Below are 24,668 nucleotides of genomic sequence, written 5' to 3' on the forward strand. Positions count from 1 at the left end.
GCTGATAGCAAGCCGTGCTGTGTTGAGCCAAAGGTTGCAATCTATGAAAGCAAGGACTTGTGAACAAAGAACTTGTGTGTGTTTGAACTATTGGGAAAGCCCAGTGAAGGACCAGCTGTGAGTGCACCGAGGGAGCGCCCATTCGAAGGACTCTGGCTGGCCCCCTTGTTGAAACTACAAGTATCAGAATGCCCTCGGAGAGGCCGGAGTGAGGTGTTGGAGTGGTCCTACAAGGGTCACCTCAAACCCCTTGTAAAATCGAAAGTCTCTGTTACGCTTGCCAAGAGAAAGCTAGGGGAAGGGAACCCCGCTTTCTGATGAGACTGTATTGTGAATTAAGGCAAGTGTGAACCTGACAGAGGGATACCAAGAAAAAGCTTGGGGAAAGGAACCCCGCATTCTGATGAGATGAGTAAATCATGAACTGTATTAAAATGGCTATGTGAACACGACAGAGGGATGTCAAGGGGAAGGCTAACAAGAGTGAATCCCGCATTGTGATAAAGCAAAGTGAACTGTGTATTTGGCAAATGTGAAGCCGGCTGAGGGATGCCTGCGAATTGGGGTAAACACTGATACACCTGTGAACATTGTGTCGATAAGAGTGAACCCAAATGATGGTTGTCTACAGTGAATGGTTTCTTAAAAATACATTAGGAATCCTGAATATTGAAAAATGCTGATAATCTGAGTCAAAGGCCGTAGTGAACCCGACGGAGGGAGGCCCAAGTTACATGCAGGATCAGAGCCTGGTAGAGGGGATCTTAAGGCGAAGAGTGGTCGCCCTGTGAAGATTTATTGAAGGAACAATTTGTTTTGTGTATTGTGACACATCCTGCTCTGGTTCAACACTGTTTAAGAAAATAAGCTTTGCACATGGAGTCTCAGAAGTGAGAGAGCCATGGAGTGTCCCACCCCTCCCCACTCAAACTCCTTCTTGGAAAGGGTTTTGTTGATATTTCGTTCACTGGCCTGTCGTGAGGGGTCTTTGAATAACACATGCCGCCCCACATCTAACCCTATTAAAAAAATTGAAGAAGAGTCATGTATCAAAGCCTAGGACATTACGGTGTTATGTTCAGCTCTGGGTGGGTGACAACATGTGATTGCTTGTCACATAACTTAAAGATAAATGCACCCAGAGACAGATGGCCTCAGCTTACACCTGCACCATAGGTTTCTTCTATCGTAGTGGTAGCTGACTCATAGATACATTTTTAGGGCTTGCTCATGCAGCATTTTTCTCCTGGGTAAACAGACAGCGCACGCCTCCCCAGGTCAGTGCTTTCTTTACTTAACACATCAAGGCCACAGATAACAAGTACTTCTGTGTGCATTGATCTATAGATGTTTGATACGGTGGCCCTAGCATTTGTTAGAGATTTGGGTTACCCTGTTACAAGTATTGCATTATAAATGTTTTACATATCGGCTCTGCATCGAATCTGGAAAATGACATTCCCAAAATGTGTGATCGTGGACAAATCTCACCTCCCTATGTGACTCGGTTCTTATATCTGCCTGAAATGAGAGCGCATGGAAACACAGGTTTTAGACGCATCTGAATGTTGTGTGCCATCACATCCCGTGAGGTCACTTGGTTGTGGGATCAAATTACATCTCTTTCTGTGATGTCATCAGAGGTCAAGGGCCATGTGATTTCACTATCGTTACCCCTGGCATTTTGCTGAAATGGCGTCCCTGTGAATGGCCATTTGACTTGAAATCTGGCGGGTCAGGGGATGTCCCACCTCAACGACCAAAAACTAAACAGTTGGTTACTCACAGATCAAATCAGCAGGGATTTCAGTCAGAGCCTTCACGTTAGTGCACACAGATGAGTGTACATTTCATATGCTCGCACCAGGACAGCCCATAGATGGGAAAACAAACATTATGAGGAATTTGACAATTTAATGAACAAAATGCAAGTTAAAACACAGTGAAACATATGCTTGAGGAATGCTAGATTTTGTATGGCATTTGCTCTAATTTGCAGTTCATTATGTGAGTACTCCGTGACATTTGAAGCCCTCACATTTCAAATGCCCTCAGTCTTTATTCTCTGTTGGCCCTCTTCTTGCTGGTCTTAATTGAACATATCAGGCACCTGGGTATCTGCAATTTGCAATGGTTAGAGTGGTACTTCACACAGTACCTTTTTATGAGCATTCGGAGAATGTCCGTTGAGCCGCTTATGAAGGTGACCACTCGCGAGTAAGGTAGGCCCGCGCAAGGGTTCCCATTGATGGACACCACCTCGTCGCCCACGCGCAGTCCCGCGCTCTCTGCCTTGCTGGGGTTTCGAATCTGCAAAGAACCGAGTGACAGAGTATCAGTCAAACCATTCATATCTGGACAGTGATTTTGTGTGCAGACACAGGATGCAATTAATGTGGGCGATGTGTGTCCCCTACCACAAGTCAACAGAAGGACAACTTTGAACAATAGGTGCCCACTAATCCATGATTATTTTGTAAAATAATAAGTACTGGGGTTCTAATATTTTGTAATCCCCCCATTACACATCAGGATGGGCAGCTCCCCGCACATGCTGTCAACCCATATATTGAGTTAAAGCTGAAACTCCCACCAGTTTATTGTGGTTGATGGATGTAATTACGGCAGATGTGTGATTTACAAATACCATTCAACATACACATAAAATAATCTACTCGTTGGGTTTTGACATGAGACAAATGTTTAAGTGTGTCTTTAAACACAGTCATCATTTACATTTTTCTCTGATTCTATAGGTGTTTATTATGTGACTGGCAGTTACAATAATAAAGTTGCTAAAACACAACATCATAATCAAACTGAGCCTGAGACAAAAAGTGCCGGGGCTCAGAAATAAGTGCCAGTGCTGAGCCCTGGCGAACACCCCCACAAATTAAGCACTGCCACTAATACTCCTGCCGCGTTGTGTCACAAGTCTCAAAACCTTCTCTCGCACTGCCTCTGTAAGTCATAAGATATTGCCACATCAACTCTACAGAGAAAGAACATTACTTAATCACAATAGTACATAGCAGTACTGCTTCAATGAACACTACTTAAAGAGGAACAAAAGAAAAACATTTGTGCCATAGCAATGGATTCTCAGAGTGAATGTATTCCATACCAATCTAAGCTACCTCGATTCCTTGCATAAATAACTCATTGAAAGTCAGCTCTCTGAGTGTGTTGGCATTTGAGGGGGCATCACTGGCTCTCTGGGTTTATCAGCGGGCATCTGCTAGCTGGTGTCAGTGCTAGACAGACCTAATCTCTCTGAGTGTGCTAGCATCACTGGGCAGCATTGCCTACCTGTCTGGGTTTGTTGGCATTAAATGGGGCATCCACTCGTTCTCTGGGTGTGTTGGTATTACAGGGCTCATCCACTAGCTGAGTGGATTTGTTGGTAATGGGGCGGGGGGGTTTCACTAGCTCCCTGAGTTTACCCTCAAGCACTCTGGCTTTGTTCGTCATAGAAGGGCAAATCCCATAGTTCTCTGCATCCAGGGGCATTAGACGGGACATTTCCTAGTTATCTGGGTTTGCTGGTATTAGAAGGGTCTTCCCCTAGATGGTTAGGTGTGTTGGCTTCAGAAGGTCAAATCCCCTAGCCTTGTGCGTGTATTGTTGTTGGGGGTGGACTTCCCCTAAGTCTCTGGGATTGTTGGTATGGTATACAGTTCTTTAGCTGCAGGATTTTTCGTCGTGGGACTTTTCATCGCCGTTTTTTTATGGAAAAAAAATCATCTTTTTTTGGGGGGGGTTTAAAAATTAAATAAATATTTGTGGGTGAAAGGGAATCATTTAAAAAAAAGGGGGAGTTTGTGGGGGTCACCCCCCAAAAAAAAAAAAACAATGATTTTTTTTCGATCAAAAAACGGCGATGAAAAGTCCCGCGACGAAAAATCCCGCGGCAAAATAACGTAGAACCGTTGGTATTAGACGGCATAATCTAGCTCTTGGGTGTCATGGAAATTCGAGCGGGCAATCCTTAATTCCCTGGGTTGTTTGATATTGGGGACATTAGAGAGGAACAGCCCCATGGTTGTAGGTTGCCTAGACAGGTGCAGGTACTCACTTTTTTGCCTTTGGGGGTAGATAGACCTTAGCAGTGTGGGGTTTTGTGGTATTAGAGAGGCACATACACTAGCCCTTAAGTTTTTTGTTTTTATCATTAGAGGGTTACAGCACTATTCCATGGGTTTTGGTTGCATTAGAAATGGACACACCCTGGCCCTCACCTGATATTGTTGGGATAGAGGTTGTGACTATGCATCCTCCCTTCACCAGCAACTTGTCCCAGATTGAGGTTCCTGAGCAGTGTAAGATGCAAGCATTGCAGAGGCAATTGGAAAGGTTAGAGCAAGGGAAGTGAAGATGGAGGGAAAACCTCAAGACAAACTTGGAATGTGGTACGGTGTTCTGTAACTACAAGTGCTTTTACCTCTGCTGATATGGCTGCCATCGACAGACCAAAAACAATTTGGCTCATATTTGAAAGTATTGGCGTGGATAAGCACAGGGATCAAGTCATAACAAAAAAAGTGGGGGAACTCATTAACATACCAATTGAATGTGGCATCACCAGAAATGTGCATATCAAGGTGCCCTCTGAAAAAAGCGGGGGGGGGGTCTCCTGAAAAAAGTGGGGGAATCCAGCGTGTACCCTCGTCTTGAGCCATGGATAAGGATTTTAATGCACTCTTCATGCCTGCGGTAAATGCACTCAAAGAGTACAACCCTGAATAGTCTAGAATAAGGTCACACATGAAACAGTGTACACAGAGGTCTTCTGGGGGTGGGGATAGCAAATACATAAATAGGCAACTTGACTGTTTGCTGACAATTCATCCTATGTGGACAGATCTTTCAAATAACTCAAAGCACTGAGAGGGGGAAAAAGAAAATGCGAAGTTACATGGAGACTACTTCCATCCGACGAGAATAGGTCCAACCTTAGCAATATATCGTCCCTCTACAAGGACACCTACAACAAGAGAATCCTGCAAGCTAACTCTAGCATAAAAGAACTCTTGGCAATCTTAAAATAACTCGAAACCCCGATCCCTGTGCCAGACAACTGCGTGAAGGACGCAAATTGGTGCGCCAATATTCAAAAAGCCCTAACTAACAAAGTAGCATTCCTCCAGGACAGGATTGCTAACAAAAAAGCTAACATCCCGAATTCAATCCCACAACCTAGCACTCCCACGCCTTTACACAAATCCACAATCCTATTCAGCTTCTCTAAAGTTTCAATCCTCGAGGTTGAAAAAGTAATCCTCATCCACAAGGGGGCGCCGAGATGTTCTGAAGCATCTCCGCTCGTCTCCCCAGCTGGGCGCTAATCGAGGGACCTGAGCCCCCCCCGACACCTCCGGAGCGGGACATACACCCCCCCCCCAGTACGAAGGTGCAGAGCACCCCCAGCTCAAACCAGAGCCTCGGGGGTGCAAAGGAGCCGGAGTTACAGCCCCGCGATTCCAGAGGGCGCGAAGTCCCTCCCCCCTGCGGCTTTTGAGGCTCCGCGGCACGCAGCGCCGAGCCCGGGCCCAGGGAAGGCCCACAGAGACCCAGGCGACCGAGGCCGCGGGCATCCGCCTCGGCCTGACGGTTGTCAGCGGCGGAGCAACGGCCTGAGAGGAGGTCCCGGGAGCCCGAGAAGAGGGCACTGCGGCAGATCGCGAAGCACTCCCAAACGGGGAGGCGAGAACGAGCACCCCAGAAGTGCGCGGAATCCCCCGATCGGCGCAGGAGAGGCCCCCCGAGGTAAGGAGGCCCAACCCGGGGCTGGGCACCCGCCGGGGGTAACAAGACTCATCGGGGGGGGAAGGAGAGAAACCCAGTGTAGCCCACACAAGCACCCTGAGACGGAGTGGGGCGCTGGGCCCAACTGGGAGCATCTACCCCCCGCAAGTGCTGCATAAAGTCGCTCCGAGGGGCCCGGGACCCCCTACCCGCCTCCTCCCTGGCTAGCTACACCACCCCAGGACACGGCCCCAACTGCGGTGAACTACAAGGTGAAAACCCGAGAAGGGGAGACCCCCACCCACACTAAGGGACCTGATAGCGGCGCTGAACCCCCCATAATCGGACCTCCGCCCTTGGCCCCAGGCAAACCAGGGGCCCCCGCCTCCCCCAGGATGCAAAGAGGCTAACCAGGCCCCACTGGCTACGATCTCCCGGTGGTGGCCCCCGCGGAGCAAGTGGGCCAGAAGAAGGCCTATGTCCTGGAGGGAATCGCTACAGAGGTTCCGGCGTCCGCTCCCAGAATCCCCCACAGCCCCTGGAATGGCGACCCAAACGCAGCAAGAAGCAACAGATGCAAACGTGGTCTCCAGGGGAATGGCGGCCCTTCTTGAGGAAATTAGAGGATTCCGCGCAGATATTACCCATAGGCTGGACACCCTAGACAAAAAGGTGGACAATCTAGATGACAGGGTGCAGGCATTGGAAAATAATACTACCTCGAATGGCATCTTCGAGACGCAATTTGACATGCGCCTATCGGAACTGGAGAGAAGAGAGGAGAAAGGTTCTCTAAAAATGGACGATTTGGAAAATAGGGAACGGTGCTGCAACCTACGCTTCTTAGGTTTCCCGGAACAAGATGGCGAAACCCAGGCGGACATCGTCAAGGCCGTAAACGCGGTGGTGGGAGTGCTCTTTGACGTGGCCAATACCAACGAGCCCACTATTGACAGAGCCCACAGAGCGGGGGCAGCCTCCAGAGGCCCCAGGCCCGTCTTAGTCCGCTTCCACTATTTCTCAGAGAAAAGCAGGATCCTCGAGCTCGCTCGCAAGAAGGGCCCGGTGGACTGGGAAGGGGCCCAGATCTCGGTATATTAAGACTTATCGGCCTTCACTCTGGCGAGACGCCGCCTTTGTTCCCCTCTGACAAAAATGCTCCAAGCCAAGGGAGTAGGTTACAGGTGGGGGTATCCTTTTTCACTTTCTTTTGAGTTCGAGGGATATAAATATGCCCTGGTCACCGAGGACGACATCCATAGAGTGACGGGTGAACTCCTAGATGGCTCGGGTTTGGAACCAGGTGACCACGATCGGGAGCGAGCCCCGAAGGGCCCAAAAGGGAACAATGCTCCGAAGGAGAGGCGCAGAGTACGAGGCCAAAGGAAATTCAGGAGAGTGGCCCCAACGTCTCCGGACATTCAGAATGGCTGAAACGAACCATTGGTGCCCGACGAACAATTCATTCAAGAACGTTTCAAGGGGGGAGGTTGTTATGATTTTCGATTTGTATTGTCCCCGAAGAAGGGGGGGGGGGCTCACAAGGGTGCTTATGAAGAGGTAATGAGCCCGGAGGAGGGAGACATGGTTGGCCGGTTGTGTGACTTTGGGACGATGCCTCAACACAACCAGGTGATCTGGGGGGAGGGGGTGGGAGGAGTGAAGGGGGGAAGTTGGGTTGTTGGGGAAATAGTTATAGTACGCCAAGGCTCGGGGACTTGACCACACAATTTGAGAACTACGACACTTGCATCATTGAAATTCGAGCTATGAGCTTCAAATTGCGTCCCAATGGATGACTCACTCCAATCCTTGTCAGTGGGGTCTTTGAATGTACGTGGGCTCAACTCACCCACCAAGAGGTCGCTCCTTATGCGTGAATTTAAGAGGATGAATCTACAATTCCTCTTTGTGCAGGAGACCCACTGGGTTCGGGGGAAGGAGCCCAAACTCAAGGCCAAAAACATAGAACAGGTGCTCTCTGCCTCTGCCCAGACTAAGAAGAGGGGAGTGGCTTTACTGGTGTCTCCCGGGGCTCACTTTGGGTTCAAAGCGTCTAAAGCTGACCCTGAGGGCCGGTACCTCATGGTAAAGGGGGATGTGCGGGGACGTTTGTTCACCTTGGTCTGCATATATGCCCCAAACGAGTCACAGGACACTTTCTGGGAAAGTATGAAGGCGACAATAGTCGCTTTTGCGGAAGGCACCCTCCTGGTGGGTGGGGATTTTAATATGGTGCTGTGCCCCGAGAGGGATAGGAAATCCGTGAACCCTTGCCCTAACTTCCGTCTTCACAAAAAAATGGCATCAACCTTTCAGAAAGTGAATGAGGAATTGGGGTTGTGCGACTCGAGTATACCCAAGGAAGGTCTAAACCCCGGCTTCACTTTTTACTCAAAACCCCACGATGTTTTCTCGCGAATAGATTACATTCTGGTGGACTCATCCATGCAGGGGGAGGTCGCCGGCGCAGGGGTGGAAACCGTCCCCTGGACGGACCATGACATGGTTAAGATTAGGATTGGCCTCCCCCCTGCCCCGACGGTCTGTTCCCGTTGGAGTTGTAACGACCTCCTCCTGCATGACAAGGAGACACGCCAAACCCTCCTGAAGGCCATAGAAGACTACTTCTCCCTCAACGACAACGGAGAGGTGGGCACCATGAGAGTGTGGGAGGCGTTTAAGGCAACTATCAGAGGTACCCTGATTGGCATTGGGGCGGGAAAAAAAAAAAGGGAGAGGGAACGGGAAGAGAAAGATCTGAAATCCAAGATAGAGGTCATACAACCGGGTGGAAAACTGAAAACACAGATGTTTCCGGGGCAGTGGGAGGAGCTGCAGAGGCTGCGCACTAGGCTGGCCGACCTGCAAGTAGGGCAAATGGAAAGGAAGCTCTCATTTTTGAAACAAAAATACATGGAAAAAGGGGAAAAGGCCGATAAGATTCTGGCCTGGAGACTCCGCGAATTTAGGAATAGCAGGAGAGTGAACTCAGTCCGCGCCGCGGATGGTACTTCTACTGCAAGGGATTCCAAGATAGCGGAACAATTTAGGCTTTATTATGAAAAACTATATTGCTCAGAATACAAGGGAGACGTGGTGGACATTGACAGGTTTCTAGATTCTCTCCCTGTCCCGGGCCTGCTACCTGACACAGCCGACACCCTGGAAGCCCCCATCTCCCCGGAAGAAGTAATCGATACAATCACCTCCCTAAAGAGCAGCACTGCCCCGGGGGATGACGGCTTCTCAGTCAAATTTTATAAGACCTATAGATCCACGCTAGCCCCCTTTCTGGCCAAGATGTTTAACTTTGCACTTAGCCACGGGTCTCTCCCGCCCACGATGATGTCGGCCCTAATAGTGGTCTTACCTAAAGAAGGCAAGGACCCCGCTTTATGCCAATCATATCGCCCCATTTCGCTCCTAAACACTGATGTTAAAATTCTGGCCAAACTTCTGGCTAATAGATTGGCAAAACTCCTCCCTACCCTGGTACATGGGGATCAAGTGGGTTTCATCCCGGGGCGTCAAGGGTCAGACAACATAAGAAAAACCCTCGACCTTATGCATGAGGCATCCGAACAGAGAGTGGAGGGATACCTCACTCGACTCAGAAAAGGCCTTCGACCGCGTCGAATGGCCTTACATGATCAAGGTTCTTCAGAAGATGGGATTGGGAGTTAATTTTTGCGGGTGGGTCGCAGCACTGTACAACTCACCCTCGGCGAGAGTACTGGTTAACGGGGGTACATCTGAGCCTTTTTCCCTCTCTAGGGGCACCCGGCAAGGATGTCCCCTATCGCCCCTCTTATATGCCCTGGCCATGGAGCCCCTCGCCATAGCGGTCAGGAACGACCCAGTAATCATGGGAATACGGTGTGGTGAGTGTGAATTTAAGCTCTCCCTATTCGCAGACGACATACTTGGTTACCTGACCAACATTCAACAGTCCCTACCGAGACTGTTTGATCTCATACACTCTTTTGGCTCCTTTTCGGGGCTTAGAATAAACACATCCAAATCGAGCATCATGCCCATGGGCCCGGGGGAACAAGATATCGGGAACAATTCCGACATTCAGGGGGTTAGAATCGAGCGAGAATCCACAAGATACTTGGGCACCACCATCCCCAGAGACCTGTCAAAACTATACCAGTGCAATTTCCCTGGAATCCTCGCCCAGGTCAGTAGCGATCTCAAAAGATGGGCTCCCCTTACACTCTCCTGGCTCGGACGCATGGTAACGGTTAAGATGAATATTCTACCACGCCTCCTTTATCTCTTTTCTGCACTCCCCACTGTGGTTCCCGAGGCCTTTTTCGAGGTGCTCCAGTCCCGTGTTTCACACTTCATCTGGAATGGCAAAAGACCCAGGATCAAAGCGTCCACCCTAACTCTCCCAAAATCCAATGGTGGCTTTGGACTCCCTGATTTTAGGCTTTACTATAAAGCAGCCCAGCTTAGGGTATTGCTGGAGCACATGCGGGACGACATGCGTACGTATTGGGCGTATGTCGAAGATACCCACGCTCACCCAAAAAAGGTCAGAGACTACCTCTGGGCCTCCCCCAGGTCCCTCCCCCCACAGCTCAGGACACATCCCACCTTAGCTGCTCTCTGGGCGCTGTGGAGACCCAGTAAAGCCAACAAAATGTTAACTACATGGCCTTCTCCGCTGTCATCGCTCTGGGGTCCGCCCATCGACTTGGACATGAGGGGCTTCCGGGATACCCAGGCCTGGTCTGACATAGGCCTTGAAAGAGTCTCCCAGCTTTTACGAGAAGAGGGCTTCATTGAACACGCCGACATGGCGGAGGCTCTGGTGGATAGGCCCCCCTCGGTTTTCGAATTCCTGCGATTGAAAGGGATACTTACTCAACCAAGGTGGTCCGAGCTGCTCAGTCGCCCCCTCACCCCATTCGAACTTATTTTGGCCACGTAAAGGCTCGCTGTCTAGGTTCTATAATGTACTGGTTACATCGGACCTGGAGGGCAGACAACCCTTCAAGCACATATGGGAAGAGAGGATGGGAATGTCACTGGATGATCACACCTGGAGGGCGGTCTTTAAGTCCATCTTCACGGGCTCCTTATACACAGCAGCTATGGAACATAACTTTAAAATACTTCACTCATGGCATCGCCCCCCGGCCTTGTTGTCTAAAATGTTCCGGGACGTCTCCCCTTTCTGCCCTAGAGGGTGCCACCAACGGGGGACTTGGTTTCATATGTGGTGGAGCTGCCCGCCCATACAAGTTTATTGGACGGAACTACTTAGCTGGATCAAAGACATAGAGGGTTATGGTCCAGCGCTGCACCCGTTGGAAATTCTATTGGGCTCCCCCTTGCCCGAGTCCGAGGTGAATGCCTTCCCCAAGGTCATTGGCGCCATGTTGCGGGCAGGGAGGGTGGCGCTCGCGCAAAAATGGAAGAGTGCCCTGGCACCCTCTAAAGAGGAATGGCTCTGCAAACTCAGGGTGATTTTCAACTATGATAAACTCACCGCAATAGCAAACGATACTATGTCAGATTTTATCCAAGATTGGACAGCAGTGCTGCTGCACGATGACTGTATTTCAATGCGATTATAATGGGGCAATTGTACAAACGTTTGCATGGCATAGGCCCACTCACTCCTCAGAGGTTCGGTCTTACCTTGGCCTAACCGCTTCGGGGTTTTACACCACTGTTTCAAGGATCACTTATTACTAATGTATGCTATGCAAGTGTTCTTCTTTAAGCTTAAAGTATTAGCATCTTCTCTGAACTTGGCAGGTTAATTGTTGGGGGGAGGGGATGGGAGGGGGTAAGAGGGGTTGGGAGTTTGGGTAACGGGGGGGGGGACTTATCGGAAAATATTACTGACAATATGATCTTCATCTTGTTTAACTCCTTTTTTGCTACTTGGATAGGCCGCATGGCCCTCCCGGTTATGTATGTTGTCAATAAACAAAAATTAGAAAAAAGAAAAAGTAATCCTCACCCTCAAACCCTCAAATTGCCAAGGTGACAAATGCCTAGCCCAAATTATTAGAAATGTTGCCAGAGACCAATCACCTTTCATAGCAAAGCTAATTAATGCATCTTTATCCACTGGCACTATCCCCAGCAACCTAAAAGAGTCCGGGGTACTCCCCCTCCTTAAAAAACAATCACTAGATCCTACCATACCTACCAACTACAGGCCAAATACCAGAGTACATGTCCTGCTTAAAATGTTAGACAGGGTAGCATACCTCCAAATACAGAAATATTTAAAACAGAACCAACTATTAGGAGTACGTCAGGCAGGCTTCAGGCCCCAACATGGGGCCGAAACAGCACTGATAGACCTCAAGGCACAAATTGACGCTCTCAAGGATAATGGAAAGACTTCTTTGCTACTCTTTCTTGATCTATCAGCAGCGTTCGATTTGGTGGACCACAAAGTCCTTTGTAACCACCTGGACTCGGCTGCGCACTTCTCGCAAGAGGCCATAGGTTGGATCCAATCCTTCCTAAACAATAGGACCATGCGTGTCTTTTCACCATCAGCATCCGCCAACCCCATTCCCATCAACTGTGGAGTACCACAGGGCTCATGTGTCTCACCCACTTTGTATAACATATTCACTAAGCCCCTTTTCGATGATCTCAATGGTCTTGGTATCACCCACACCAACTATGCAGATGATGCCCAGATCCTTATACCACTCACGGGAGATCACGACAACGATTTGGCCTTGGTGAATATTGTTTACCTCATCATCCAGGCATGGATGGCCACCCCTGGTCTATGCCTGAATGATGACAAAACTGAGCTCATCATCCTCGGTACCACACCTAAACTCAATAAATTCGGCCACAAATACTCCACCTTCAACATCGATGGCAACGCCATTAAAGTTGCCAAAGAAGTAAAAACTTTAGGTTTTTACTTAGACGCCACCCTCTTCTTTACCAAACAGGTCAATTCCATGGCCTCCGCCACTGCTTAAACCTGTAAGCTAATTAGAGCTGCCAAGCCATTCTCCTCCCCTTACAGCTGTAATATTTTAACCAGAGCCCTAATTCTATCCAAATTGGATTACTGTAACTCCCTATACCTGGGGGCTAATAAGCACATCATTAACAAAATTCAGATTCTCCACAACAAGACCCTTAGAGCAGCGTTGGGTATAAAAAAAGAACAGGGACCTAGATGTTAAAGTGAACAATGGAGTGATCAGAGGGAGATGGGTGAATGAGGAAGTCAGGGGGGAAGGTGATTTCAATACAAGGTCAGAAGAGTTCCCAAATAGGAAGGGGTTAACTTCAATGCTGGTGGCTGCAGAGGGTTTAGGGAGATTAAAGTCCCCCAGCATGACAAGAATGTTGGTAGGATATGACTCAGGGAGAAGCTTCAAATCAGGGTAGAAGGAATTGAGAGGACCGGGGGGTTGACAGAGAGTAAGAACAGTGAGAGGAGTAGAAGGGAGGAGTTGAATAGTGTGTGTTGAGGGTCTTATTGATATGGCACCTCACATCACTGCCCTTTCCTAACAGGTCTGAGAGAGTGGGAGAAGGTAGCAGAGTCAGTGTGGAGAGCTGCTAGTGTAGCAGATTCGCAAGGGGAGATGCAGGTTTCTGTGCTAGAAAGAAGTGAACGTTGAGGGTGAGAAGCGACAATGTGGTCAGTGATGTAGGACAGTTTGTTGCAGAGGGATTGCACATTCCAGAGGGCAAGTGAAAGAGTGATTGGAGGTGGGGAGAAGATCAGGTATTGTGCGGTAGGCGAGGGGGATATATGAGGTTGGAGATCCTGGGAGCACAGGAGCATCTTATTTCAGGTGTGCGGTGCAGGGGGAAGGTGGGAGTTGGGGAGTCTGGTGAGTGATGCAGAAGTTAGACTAAGTTGAGGCTGAAGGCTATGAGAGAAGGTAAGGGGAGGAGAGAGTAGAAGAAGGAAGAGAGCAAATTCAAGATGAATGAGGAAGGGTAGAAGAAGCAGACAAGTGAAGACAATGAAGAAAGGGTGCAGCCCAAGGGAGAGACAGTAGGTGTGTAAGCGGAAAGGGAAGGGGTGGGTGGCTGAGAAGAAGCAGGTGTAAGTTATGAGCGGGGCTAGAATGTATCTATAGGTAGCAAAAAGATGTAAAATGACCCAAAAAATATATTCCTTGGCCACGTAAGTAACAGGAGCTCTGAGGTCAATGGATAGTCAATTGGTAGAAGGATCCCTATGCGTGGAAGCGGATGTCAGTTAGAGGGTGAGCTTGGCAATGTCCTGGCTTGGACAGGGATTCTGGACCAAGGCCCTTTCCTTGTGTTCTTTTCCCATGTGTCCCCATTTAGATTTCTCTGGAGTTTCAGGATTTCTTTCTTTGCATTGGTCAGGGCCGGGTAGGGCCCTACACAGCCAGCTCTTCGTCTTAGTTGATTGTGCAGCCATCCCTGGGAATTAGTTGAACATTACTGCCATCTTCTCATGGGGGAGATTTACCACAACCACCAACCCCATCTGCTCAAATACCTCCCTCCAAAATCCCTTCACTCACCTACAATTCCATAGCACCCGGTTCCGCACAGGCCCTGCACCCATCATCATCCAAGAGAGAGAGGCGAAAACACTCTTTATTTGTACAGAAATCATACAACGCTGCATCGTGTACCCAAGGTTCTAACCACCCCCACTCTCTTTCATATTCCACAAATAGTCCCTCAAACACCCGCATTCTCTGACACTGCCAAGTCTGCCTCCCAAGATTCCATATATTATTTTCCCAGCCGAGATGGGTTGTGAGAACTAGACTACACCTGTTGGAGTATTTCAGCCGTGGAGCCTGTTGGTTTTAACTGTTTGTAGATCACTGGTGGATCTCTGCCGTGCCTGAAAGCCCTGCAACCGCTGATGTATTGAGGGACTCAGAGTGACCCTTTAAAAGGCACTCCAACCATTCCTACCTGACCTGTAGCTTATATTTGAATTTAAGGTATTGAAATGTTCTGACCTTATTGCCAAAGCACACGTCACCAAGCCACTTTGTGGGATGAAATATCCCAGCCGGATACCATAAGTAAAAGGCCAGAGGCAGCGGGGGACATGACCCTAAGTAACAGGCCTGCACTGAAATAATGTGGAAAATGAGGCTAGTAAAAAATCAAAGCGGAAAGGAGTCAAATTGAACCTCAAAATGTCAAGACATTTAAGATTTAAGAATACCAACTGCCTGGCATAAGGGAAAAACATGTGGCAAGGTTTGCCAAATTATTGGAGAGCTGAAGTAACATTCTCAGAAACAGCAATGCCCAGAATAGTAAATGAAAATGTCAAGAATGTGTTTAAGCCTTAGCAGCAAAATGAAGCATTTTTATTGTGAAAGAAACAAATGCATGAATATTCATTTTTCTCTTTAAACTAAAGTAATGTTCATGAAAGTGTCCGCCAGACTTTCAAAATGGGAACTTGGTTTCTGTCATACTGGGATGCTGAAATGGGTTTAAACTGCTGCAGTAAAATGAAGGCCTTTCACGGCTGAAAGCACCACAATGTCATTAAGATTTTGCCTCCCAGTGACACTTTGCAAAGCCAGATGTACACCAAAGCCTTTAAAAATGTAATTATGATGCACTCACTTAACCACCATATGCAGGGAACAACTTTGCAGTGACATTTGTACATTGTGCCTTTCAAGAGTTCATTTTAAAGTCAAAATGTGAGTTAAAAGGTAATGCTGGCTAAGTGGGTTGCTTGCCATTGGTTTCGTTTCTCTCTGCTTGTGATTTCTTCAAATGTGAAACTACAGTCCTTTGGTTGTCCTGGAAACTAGAGTGGCCTGCACCTTCAAACCTTAGTCAAGCCCTGCCTTCCCTTAAAAATACAATTTAAATACTTGTAGAGATCACATTTGCGGTGGGGACGAGATAAAGATCGTTCGGTTCTTCAGTTTTATGACCCCTGGTCACAGAAGCTGCAATAAAAACATGCATTAGCTCTTGAAGGCCTGAGCTAATCTAAACGCAGAGCCATCTGCTGATGGCCTGTGCTCCAGCAAAGGTGGGGGCCATAGCCAAGGTTTGGGTTGGGCTGCCCATTGTTTAAATTGGGAGAAATGGTTTTCATTGTGTAAAATTGACAATATTTATCCCACAATATTCGCTGTATGCTTTCTGGAAAGGTGGCAATTAAACACTTCTGGGCATCCAAAAACGATTTTTGTAAGGTACCCATAACTGAGGTTATTCAGGAAAAGGTGACAGGAGCCTTATTGTGTTTACCAGTGATGCAAACATTTGATAAAACATGTAAAATATGATTCATATGCCGCCCACCAAGGACACATTTTTCACTAATATAATTCTGGAGTAAATGAAGAAAAACTGTATTTTTACACCAGTATATTGCACAGACATCTGACAAAGCTTATGTGATTCACCGAAAAATATAGTGTTAAACAATGCCTTTATATGTGTCAAAATATGGAGATTAAGGGCATTTGTCAGGCAGTAAAATGTCTATGTCCCAGAACCAAACCAAGCCTCCCTGTTGAAGGAACATGATGTAGTAGTCTCCTCCCCTGGTGTCCCAAAGCACTCCCATATTTTCTGGATCTATCAGCACACAGGTGGGTGTGTGCTTGTCACAACGAACCTCTGCAATGCCTATGGGTACCTCCTTCCCCAAGCACCAGTGAAGGAGAGAATAATATACTCCCTCACCAGTTATTGAGGCCTATGGGTACCTCCGTCCCCAAGCACCAGTGAAGGAGAGAATAATGTACTCCTTCACCAGTTATTGAGGCCACAGGTGAAAAAGGGTCGGGAACACGGGCACCAGGTGCTGCAAAGGAAAAGCAGGTGAGTGTGAGTACAAGGCAGTAACTTGGGAATGACCAATACTCAAGACAATGGAGTGGGACCTGCCTAACATGGAGGACAACCAGGACGGGAAGACAGCCGGGGGAGATGGGGTTCAGGACCCCCTCAGTTAGGGGTTGGACGCAGTGCTGAGCCGAAGTCCAAACCAAACAACCTCGAGCCAGGGAGTTCCAGAAGCAGTTCCAAGAAATGTCCAAAGGCAAAGGGTCCAAGATCCGAGGAAGGTAATACTTGAAAGTTCCAAAAACCAAGTCCGAACTCCGTAAGAAGCAGATCCAATGATGCAAGCCAGAGAGTCCCAAAAATCCGCTAGGCAATAGTTCAGGCAACCAAATCCAAGGAACATGCAAAACAGTCCAGAAATATCAGAAGCCAGGGTTCAAAAGCCAGAGGGTCAAGATCCAGGAAAACACAGCGCCACTCGAATTGCTGAAAACAGCTGAGAAGCGCGGAAACTCAGCTTCAGTGTTCTTTTAAACCGGTGTTTGGGTCACGTGATCGCTTCTTCACTGGGTCACGTGAGTGGCGTCACGTATCACGTGACCCTCGCAACCGGGAAGTGGCAACATGATTGGTTGAGCGGGCCGCTCCTACGGCAACATGTGGGCGTTACCTACGTGACTAGGACGCCGGGGTGGTGAGGCTCAATCCACCCCAGCGCCATCGCGGCCACAGTTTCCATGTTGTCGTGCGCCGCCTCCCTCTTACGGGGAGCCCGGCACCATGGCCTCTGAAGGGGCGCGCCCAGTAAAAGCCACCGCCGCAGGTAAGGTGTCGCTGGGAGGTGGGCGGTGTTGCGCGGCGCTGGGAGGTGGGCGGTGTTGCGCTGCGCTGGGAGGTGGACGGTGTTGCACGGCTCGTAACAGAACCCCCACCCAAAGGCCCACCCAAAGGCCCACGCCCACGTGGGCAGGACGGATGCTCCCGATGGAATCGTGACACTAAAATGAACATTAGATGCAGGCTCCCACGATCTCTCTTCCGGGCCGAAGCCGGCCCAATCAATCAGGTAGTACAAGACCCCATTACGAAGGCGCGATCCTAATATGTCCCTCACCTCATACTCATCGGAGGACCCTTGCACAAGATTAGCCGGTGGCAGCAGTGACCTTGTGAGGGGCCGGCAAGGTTTTAACAGGGAAGTATGAAACACTGGGTGTATGCGCCAAGAGGAAGGTATGGTCAGACGAAAGGCCACTTGGTTAATGACCCTCGAAATTCGGTACGGGCCAACAAAACGGGGGAGGAGCTTACGGCAACCAGGTATTCGTAGGTGGCGGGTGGACAACCATATCTTATCCCCAACCGAGTAGCAAGGGGTCAGAACACGATGTCTATTGGCCGCACGGCACATGGCAGTCTGGGCGTCCTTCAAATGCACCAGGGTCTGAGCATGTACGCTTTTCAGATCCCTAATGCAGTCAGCTGCCGCAGGAGTCAATGTAGCGGAAAAGTCAGGATTGGGAAAAACTCTGGGATGTTGCCCATACATAGAATAAAACGGAGAGAAACCAGTGGCAGAATGAGGTGCGTTGTTATATGGGAATTCTGCAAGGTGCAAAACTTGGAACCAGGTATATTGATGTTGAAGAGAGAGTCAGCGAAGATACTGTTCTAGTGTTTGATTACAGCGTTCGGTCTGGCCGTCAGTCTCGGGGTGGTATGAAGACGAGAAACGAGCATCAATGCCCAAGAGACGAGTGAGGGAACGCCAAAACTTAGAGGTGAACTGGGAGCCCCAATCGGAAATGATTACTGAAGGCAAATCGAAGAGACAGAATATCGACTGAAAAAACAATCTGGCTAATGTCGGTGCTGAAGGAATGCCGGTGCATGGGACGAAGCGTGCCATCTTGGTGAATGCATCCACCACAACCCATATGGTATCATGACCCTGGACCTTCGGCAGATCGGTTATAAAGTCCATGGTTACCGTGTGCCAGGGATGGGGAGGAATGGGCAATGGTTGAAGCAGACCCAACGGGCGTCCTTTAGTATTTTTACATTGAGCACATATTGGGCAGTTTAGAATATAGTTAGTTACATCTCGATGCATGGACGGCCACCAACACCATCTCTTTAATAATGCGAGGGTTCTTTGTTGTCCCGGTGCCCGTTGACTGGAGCGTCATGAGACCATTCAAGAGCCTGAATGCGTGTGTCCGTGGTGGGGAGAAACAAGAGGCCTTGCATGAAGGGTAACCCCTCAAGGTACACTAAATCCCATTCACTCATTTCATTGGAATGCGTAGAAACCCAACTGCGAATAGCACTGACTAGATCGGTTGAAGGAGTGCATAGCAGATAACATGATTTTTTCCTAAGAGGTGTTCGGGGAACACAGGAAGAGACTCTCCACCCTGTAGGCGTGAAAGAGCATCTGCTTTACCATGACCGATGCCAGGACGGTGTCGTATGACAAAGTCATAGGTGGAGAAAAACAGGTGCCAACGGACTTGTCGACTGTTTACGCATTTCAGGTTCGCCAGATCTTGCAAGTTGCGGTGGTCAGAGTAAACAACAATTTGATTTTTTGCTCCCAACAAGTGGTGTCTCCAAACCTGAAATGCGTCCTTAACAGCGAGCAACTCTTTTTCGGTTACAGTGTAATGTAGTTCTGTAGCAGTGAACTTGCGGGAGTGATAGGCGACGGGGTGTAGTAACCCCGAGGTAGGACAATGTTGCGACAACACCGCACCTAATGCAAATGACGAGGCGTCTGCTTCCACTATAAAAGGTAACTCTGGGTTTGGGTGTTGCAGAATGGGAGCGGAAGTGAAGGCTGCCTTTAATGTCTTGAAAGCCAGATCCTGTGCTTTCGTCCAAACGTATGGCTCTCGGGGACTGGTCAGGCGAGTAAGTGGGGCAGCTATGGAGGAAAACCCCGCAATAAATCTCCTATAAAAATTAGCGAACCCGAGAAATGATTGCAAAGCCTTAATTGTCGTGGGTACTGGCCAGTTCAAAACAACATCAACCTTGGTCGCAATCATGGACAGACCTTTAGGAGTGATGTGAAACCCCAAGAAATCCACCTCTGTGACATGAGAGAGGCATTTTTCAGGCTTGGCAAATAAGGCGTTGGTCCTAAGCCTATGGAGTACTTCTCTAACATGAGTTACGTGTAAAGAGAAAGAAGAGGAGTATATCAGAATGTCGTCTAGATAAACTATGACGAATATATCTAGGATATCATGGAAAATGTCATTCATGAATCTCTGAAATGTCGCAGGGGCATTGCAGAGTCCGAAAGGCATGACGGTATATTCAAAGAGTCCGTGTCGGGTACAGAAGGCGGTTTTCCACTCATCCCCTTGTCTTATTCGGATAAGATTGTAGGCCCCCCTGTGATCAAGTTTGGTAAACAGTACAGCATGAGTAAGATTGTCTAGAAGGGGGTTTATTAAGGGAATTGGGTATCGGTTCTTAATGGTGATTTGGTTGAGACGGCGGTAGTCTACACACGGACGTAGGTCCCCTTCCCTCTTGGGGACGAAAAAGATGGGACTGGCAGCAGGGGACTGTGATGGGCGAATGTGGCCTATTCTTAATGCGGTCTGTAAGTAGTCCTTGAGAGCCTGATCTTCCGTGGGTGACAAGGAATAGATTCAGCCACAAGGAATTACGGCATCAGGGACGAGGTCGATGGGGCAGTCATAAGGTCTGTGTGGCGGGAGTTCTTCAGCCTTTCCTTTGTCAAAAACATCCAGGTAATCCCTGTATTCTGCAGGTATGCCAGAAGCGGTGACTCCTATGACATGGTTCGGAGGATCAGACTCCATATCCTGCTCATCCGTGAGCTGCAACTGGGCCAAAGCACCCAACACTTGGGAAGGGGAGGTCACCGATTCAGGGTATACCAAGCAATGATTTTGACAGTAGGGGGATTCAAATAACACTTTACTCTGGGTCCAATCAACGATTGGGTTGTGGGTTCGCAACCACGGAAGACCCAAGATGAGACCGAATTGTGGTGTCGTGATAAGATCAAATGACAGGGTTTCTTTGTGTTTTTCGTGGATGACCAGGGTCAATGGAGCTGTCTGTTGCTTGATTGGGCCCGAAACGAGCGATGAACCGTCAACAGCTTGCACAGGTTCCGGTCGCCGTTTGTTCAAAACGGGTAAGTTAAGCGAGGCAGCGAGGGCTATGTTGATGTAGTTCCCCGTGGCTCCTGAATCGATCGCCAAGTGAACCTGATGTGGAGTGTTGCCGGGGGAAAATAGAAGGGCCTGAATATGCATGGGTCCCGCAAATGTTGCAGGTGAGGAGGAAGAAAAGGGAGGACCCGTCCGAACCCCCTCACTTAGGGACGGGCTTTCTGAAAAACCTCCGCCTTAGGTTTAGGACGTCGAGGACATTCCCGGACATAATGGCCGTTCAAACCGCAGTAAAAACATGCGTTGGAGGTTCTACGGCGTTCCCTTTCGGTAGCCGTGATGGGACTACGGACCCCACCGATTTGCATAGGCTCAGTAGGGGAATCGCTGGCACTGGAATTCGAAAAGGGAACGGTTCTTTTAGCCTCAACTCTTCTCTCAGCCCTTCGGGCATCGACCTGAAGTGCCAGATCCACGAGTTTGGGATATTGAGCTGGCAGCGAAGGTACTACTGCCAGTGCATCTTTCATCGCCTCATTTAGACCACGATAAAACACCACAGCCTTTTTATTCTCCGCCCATGCTGTCTCTACTGACAATTGATTGAAGCGAGTAATGTAATCCACTAGTGGACTCTTACCCTGAACCAATTCTTACAATTCTAGATCCCGGGTCTGTGCTTTGTGTCTGGTATCAAATACTCTTGTCATTTCCGTGATTAACAAATCGAAATTATATAGTACGGGACTGTTTGTTTCTAGCAGTGGGTTGGCCCAGGCGGCTGCTATGCCTCCCAGGTGTGAGAGTGTGAATGCCGCCTTCGTTGTGGAATCGGGAAAGGCTAGGGGGCGGCATAAGAAATTAAGTTTGCATTGATTAATAAACGTACGGAATTTGCTGGGGTCTCCATGAAACTTTTCAGGAGGGGCCAAGGGAAACGGTGTGGGAACATAGACCGGGGCAGGAGTCGGAACAGGGGCTGGTGGGCTCATCTGGGGAGTGCTATCCCCAAATTCCGGATCAGGAGGGAGTGCATGACGTTCGCTTTGAATGGTGTCAAGTCGCTGATGAATAGCGGCCGTGGCGGCAGACATGTCAGCCCTGAGAACCGTAATGGCCTGTACTAGAGCAGCCACCTGGTCCCCGGCGGCGGCATCCCTAGCCAAGGCAGAGATGGCTTCTCAGTCTGTCACAATGAACCTCTGCGATGCCTATGGGTACCTCCGTCCCCAAGCACCAGTGAAGGAGAGAATAATATACTCCCTCACCAGTTATTGAGGCCACAGGTGAAAAAGGGTCGGGAACACGGGCACCAGGTGCTGCAAAGGAAAAGAAGGTGAGTGTGAGTACAAGGCAGTAACTTGGGAATGACCAATACTCAAGACAATGGAGTGGGACCTACCTAACATGGAGGACAACTAGGACGGGAAGAAAAGCCGGGGGAGATGGGGTTCAGGACCCCCTCACTTAGGGGTTGGACGTGGTGCTGAGCCGAAGTCCAAACCAAACAACCTCGAGCAAGGGAGTTCCAGAAGCAGTTCCAAGAAATGTCCAAAGGCAAAGGGTCCAAGATCCGAGGAAGGTAATACTTGAAAGTTCCAAAAACCAAGTCCGAAATCCGTAAGAAGCAGATCCAATGATGCAAGCCAGAGAGTCCCAAAAATCTGCTAGGCAATAGTTCAGGCAACCAAATCCAAGGAGCAGGCAAAACAGTCCAGAAATATCAGAAGCCAGGGTTCAAAAGCCAGAGGGTCAAGATCCAGGAAAACACAGCGCCACTCGAATTGCTGAAAACAGCTGAGAAGCGCGGAAACTCAGCTTCAGTGTTCTTTTAAACCGGTGTTTGGGTCACGTGATCGCTTTTTCACTGGGTCACGTGAGTGGCGTCGCGTATCACGTGACCCTCGCATCCGGGAAGTGGCAACATGATTGGTTGAGCGGGCCGCTCTTACGGCAACACGTGGGCGTTGCCTACGTGACCAGGATGCCGGGGTGGTGAGGCTCAATCCACCCCAGCGCCATCGCGGCCACAGTTTCCATGTTGTCGTGCGCCCCCTCCCTCTTACGGGGAGCCTGGCACCATGGCCTCTAAAGGGGCGCGCCCAGTAAAGGCCACCGCCGCAGGTAAGGTGTCGCTGGGAGGTGGGCGGTGTTGCGCGGCGCTGGGAGGTGGGCAGTGTTGCGCTGCGCAGGGAGGTGGGCGGTGTTGCACGGCTCGTAACAGTGCTATTGAACCTTAACCAATCCCTTCTGCTGGAACTATGGCACATTAGTGATGTCATTTGCCCTAGAACTAAGTAACCTTGCCTCAGATCAGGACTTTTCTGCCCACTAACATCTGAGGTGAGCTGCTGCAGAATCTGATCAAACCCAGCACTAGCAGTGAGGCCTAATATTGCAGAGGAGCCAGGAGACATAGTAGCTGACTTGGGACCCCTTGGAGTAAAGAGGAAATCTTTGGCTGTCCCCATTGGCTGTCCCAGCAGTGGTGCTCTGATACTCCCTGATGTCCAGCTCAGACCTCTCCTGTAAGTATAAATACCCCAAGCCATAGATTGTATAAGCCTTATATTCTTTCAGTATTGCCTTAGAGATTTTCCCATTGAAAAACCACTGTTTGCCTGTGTAGATCCTTAGTATATATCTTTAAGCAAATACATTAATTTCCCTATTTATTTCACAGGATTTGTATGGTTGGAATTCAAAACCAGCCATCTTTTCCCAGTGCCTTGTGAACTGGTATAGTCATAAAGTATTGCCCAAAAGAATTAATCCCATTGTGATCTGAGAAACTAATTTGCCCCTCTGTTGCAATTGTGCCCTGAAATAAGGATTTCCATCTGCAGCTGTATGTTTCCATTGCATCTGTCATCCTAACCAAAAAACGATTTTCCTTTTGTGAGCTCCCCCCTTTCTCAGAGCTTGCCTGTCATTTTAAGCATCAGTAAAAACAAATTCCATTTGCATTTTCTTTCCCATTGAAAGTGTGCCCATCATCCCAAAAAATGATTTTTCCCGTTTGTTCCTCTTTCTCTATTGTGAGATAAAAACGAATTTCCATTTGTATTTTCTTTCACATTGCCCATGTGTGAATATCCTAAAACCGATCTTCCCCTTGTGTGCCGCCTAGTATTCTCTAAAAGCACTGCCTGTCTTTCTGAGTATAAGCAAGCAATTTCCTTGTCTTTCTATTTCTTTCCCATCGCAGTTGTGATAAATAATTAAAAGAAACATTCTTCCATTGTGCTTTAAAAACGAATTTTCCCATCCTTTGCTTGCTCCCCATATTGTTTCTGCAAACTATATCCAAAATCTGATTTTTCCTTGGAAACCCCAAAGGCTAGCTGGGGCAGTTTGTTGCTTCATGAATGAAAGCGTGAGAGTTAACTCGAGATATGGGTTTGGCACCGCTCAAAGGCACATGACCTTCAACAGCAGATCATGGGAGAAGCCGTTCTCATCTACAGTGCGCATTTTGAAGGACTCATCAACATAGTTGCCAACACATTTCCCAATATCACCCAGTTACAAGCAGAACATACATGAGAAAACGAAGAAGGCAAGCCACACTCATTCTTATGACAGCCTAATACGAGACAGCAAAATAACTTGCAGAAGAGATCTGCGGAATGCGCGACGAGGAACTGCAGATGGCATACCAACGTGCTGCAAAGTGCCAAAAAAACAGTATCGATACTGGCTACTTGTATATAGAAATAAAGAAAAGTTAATGCGTTGTGGTGCAGACAACTACTAAGCACAGTGGAAAATAACGAGTCGAGAGCTTTTTGGAAAATAGTTAGCCAGCAACCACATTACACAATCTGACAGTCGGAGCTTCAAATGAGGCACGGAGGAATCACTAATTGTAGAACCAGCCTGGACAAAAGCAAAACGGTCCCTCAAAAGAAAGAAAAATGTACATTGTTAGCTTCTTAAAAAACAGCAAACTCCAGACTGCCTGGGGCGGGTGATGTCTGTAAC

General features: G+C 48.6%; 1 protein-coding gene across 2 annotated transcripts in view; it reads right to left on the minus strand.

Moving 5' to 3' along the window:
- Positions 1 to 24,668, minus strand: part of SYNPO2 (synaptopodin 2) — a 716,997-nt gene that overhangs the window by 225,029 nt on the left and 467,300 nt on the right. For both annotated transcript variants that reach the window (XM_069630687.1, XM_069630688.1), the window contains exon 2: positions 2,159 to 2,310. In XM_069630687.1, the coding sequence (XP_069486788.1) occupies positions 2,159 to 2,310 (152 nt within the window). The remainder of the gene's footprint in view (positions 1 to 2,158; positions 2,311 to 24,668) is intronic.

This window comes from Ambystoma mexicanum, chromosome 6q (assembly GCF_040938575.1).
Source record: "Ambystoma mexicanum isolate Mex_15411 chromosome 6q, UKY_AmexF1_1, whole genome shotgun sequence".
Lineage (NCBI taxonomy): Eukaryota > Metazoa > Chordata > Amphibia > Caudata > Ambystomatidae > Ambystoma > Ambystoma mexicanum.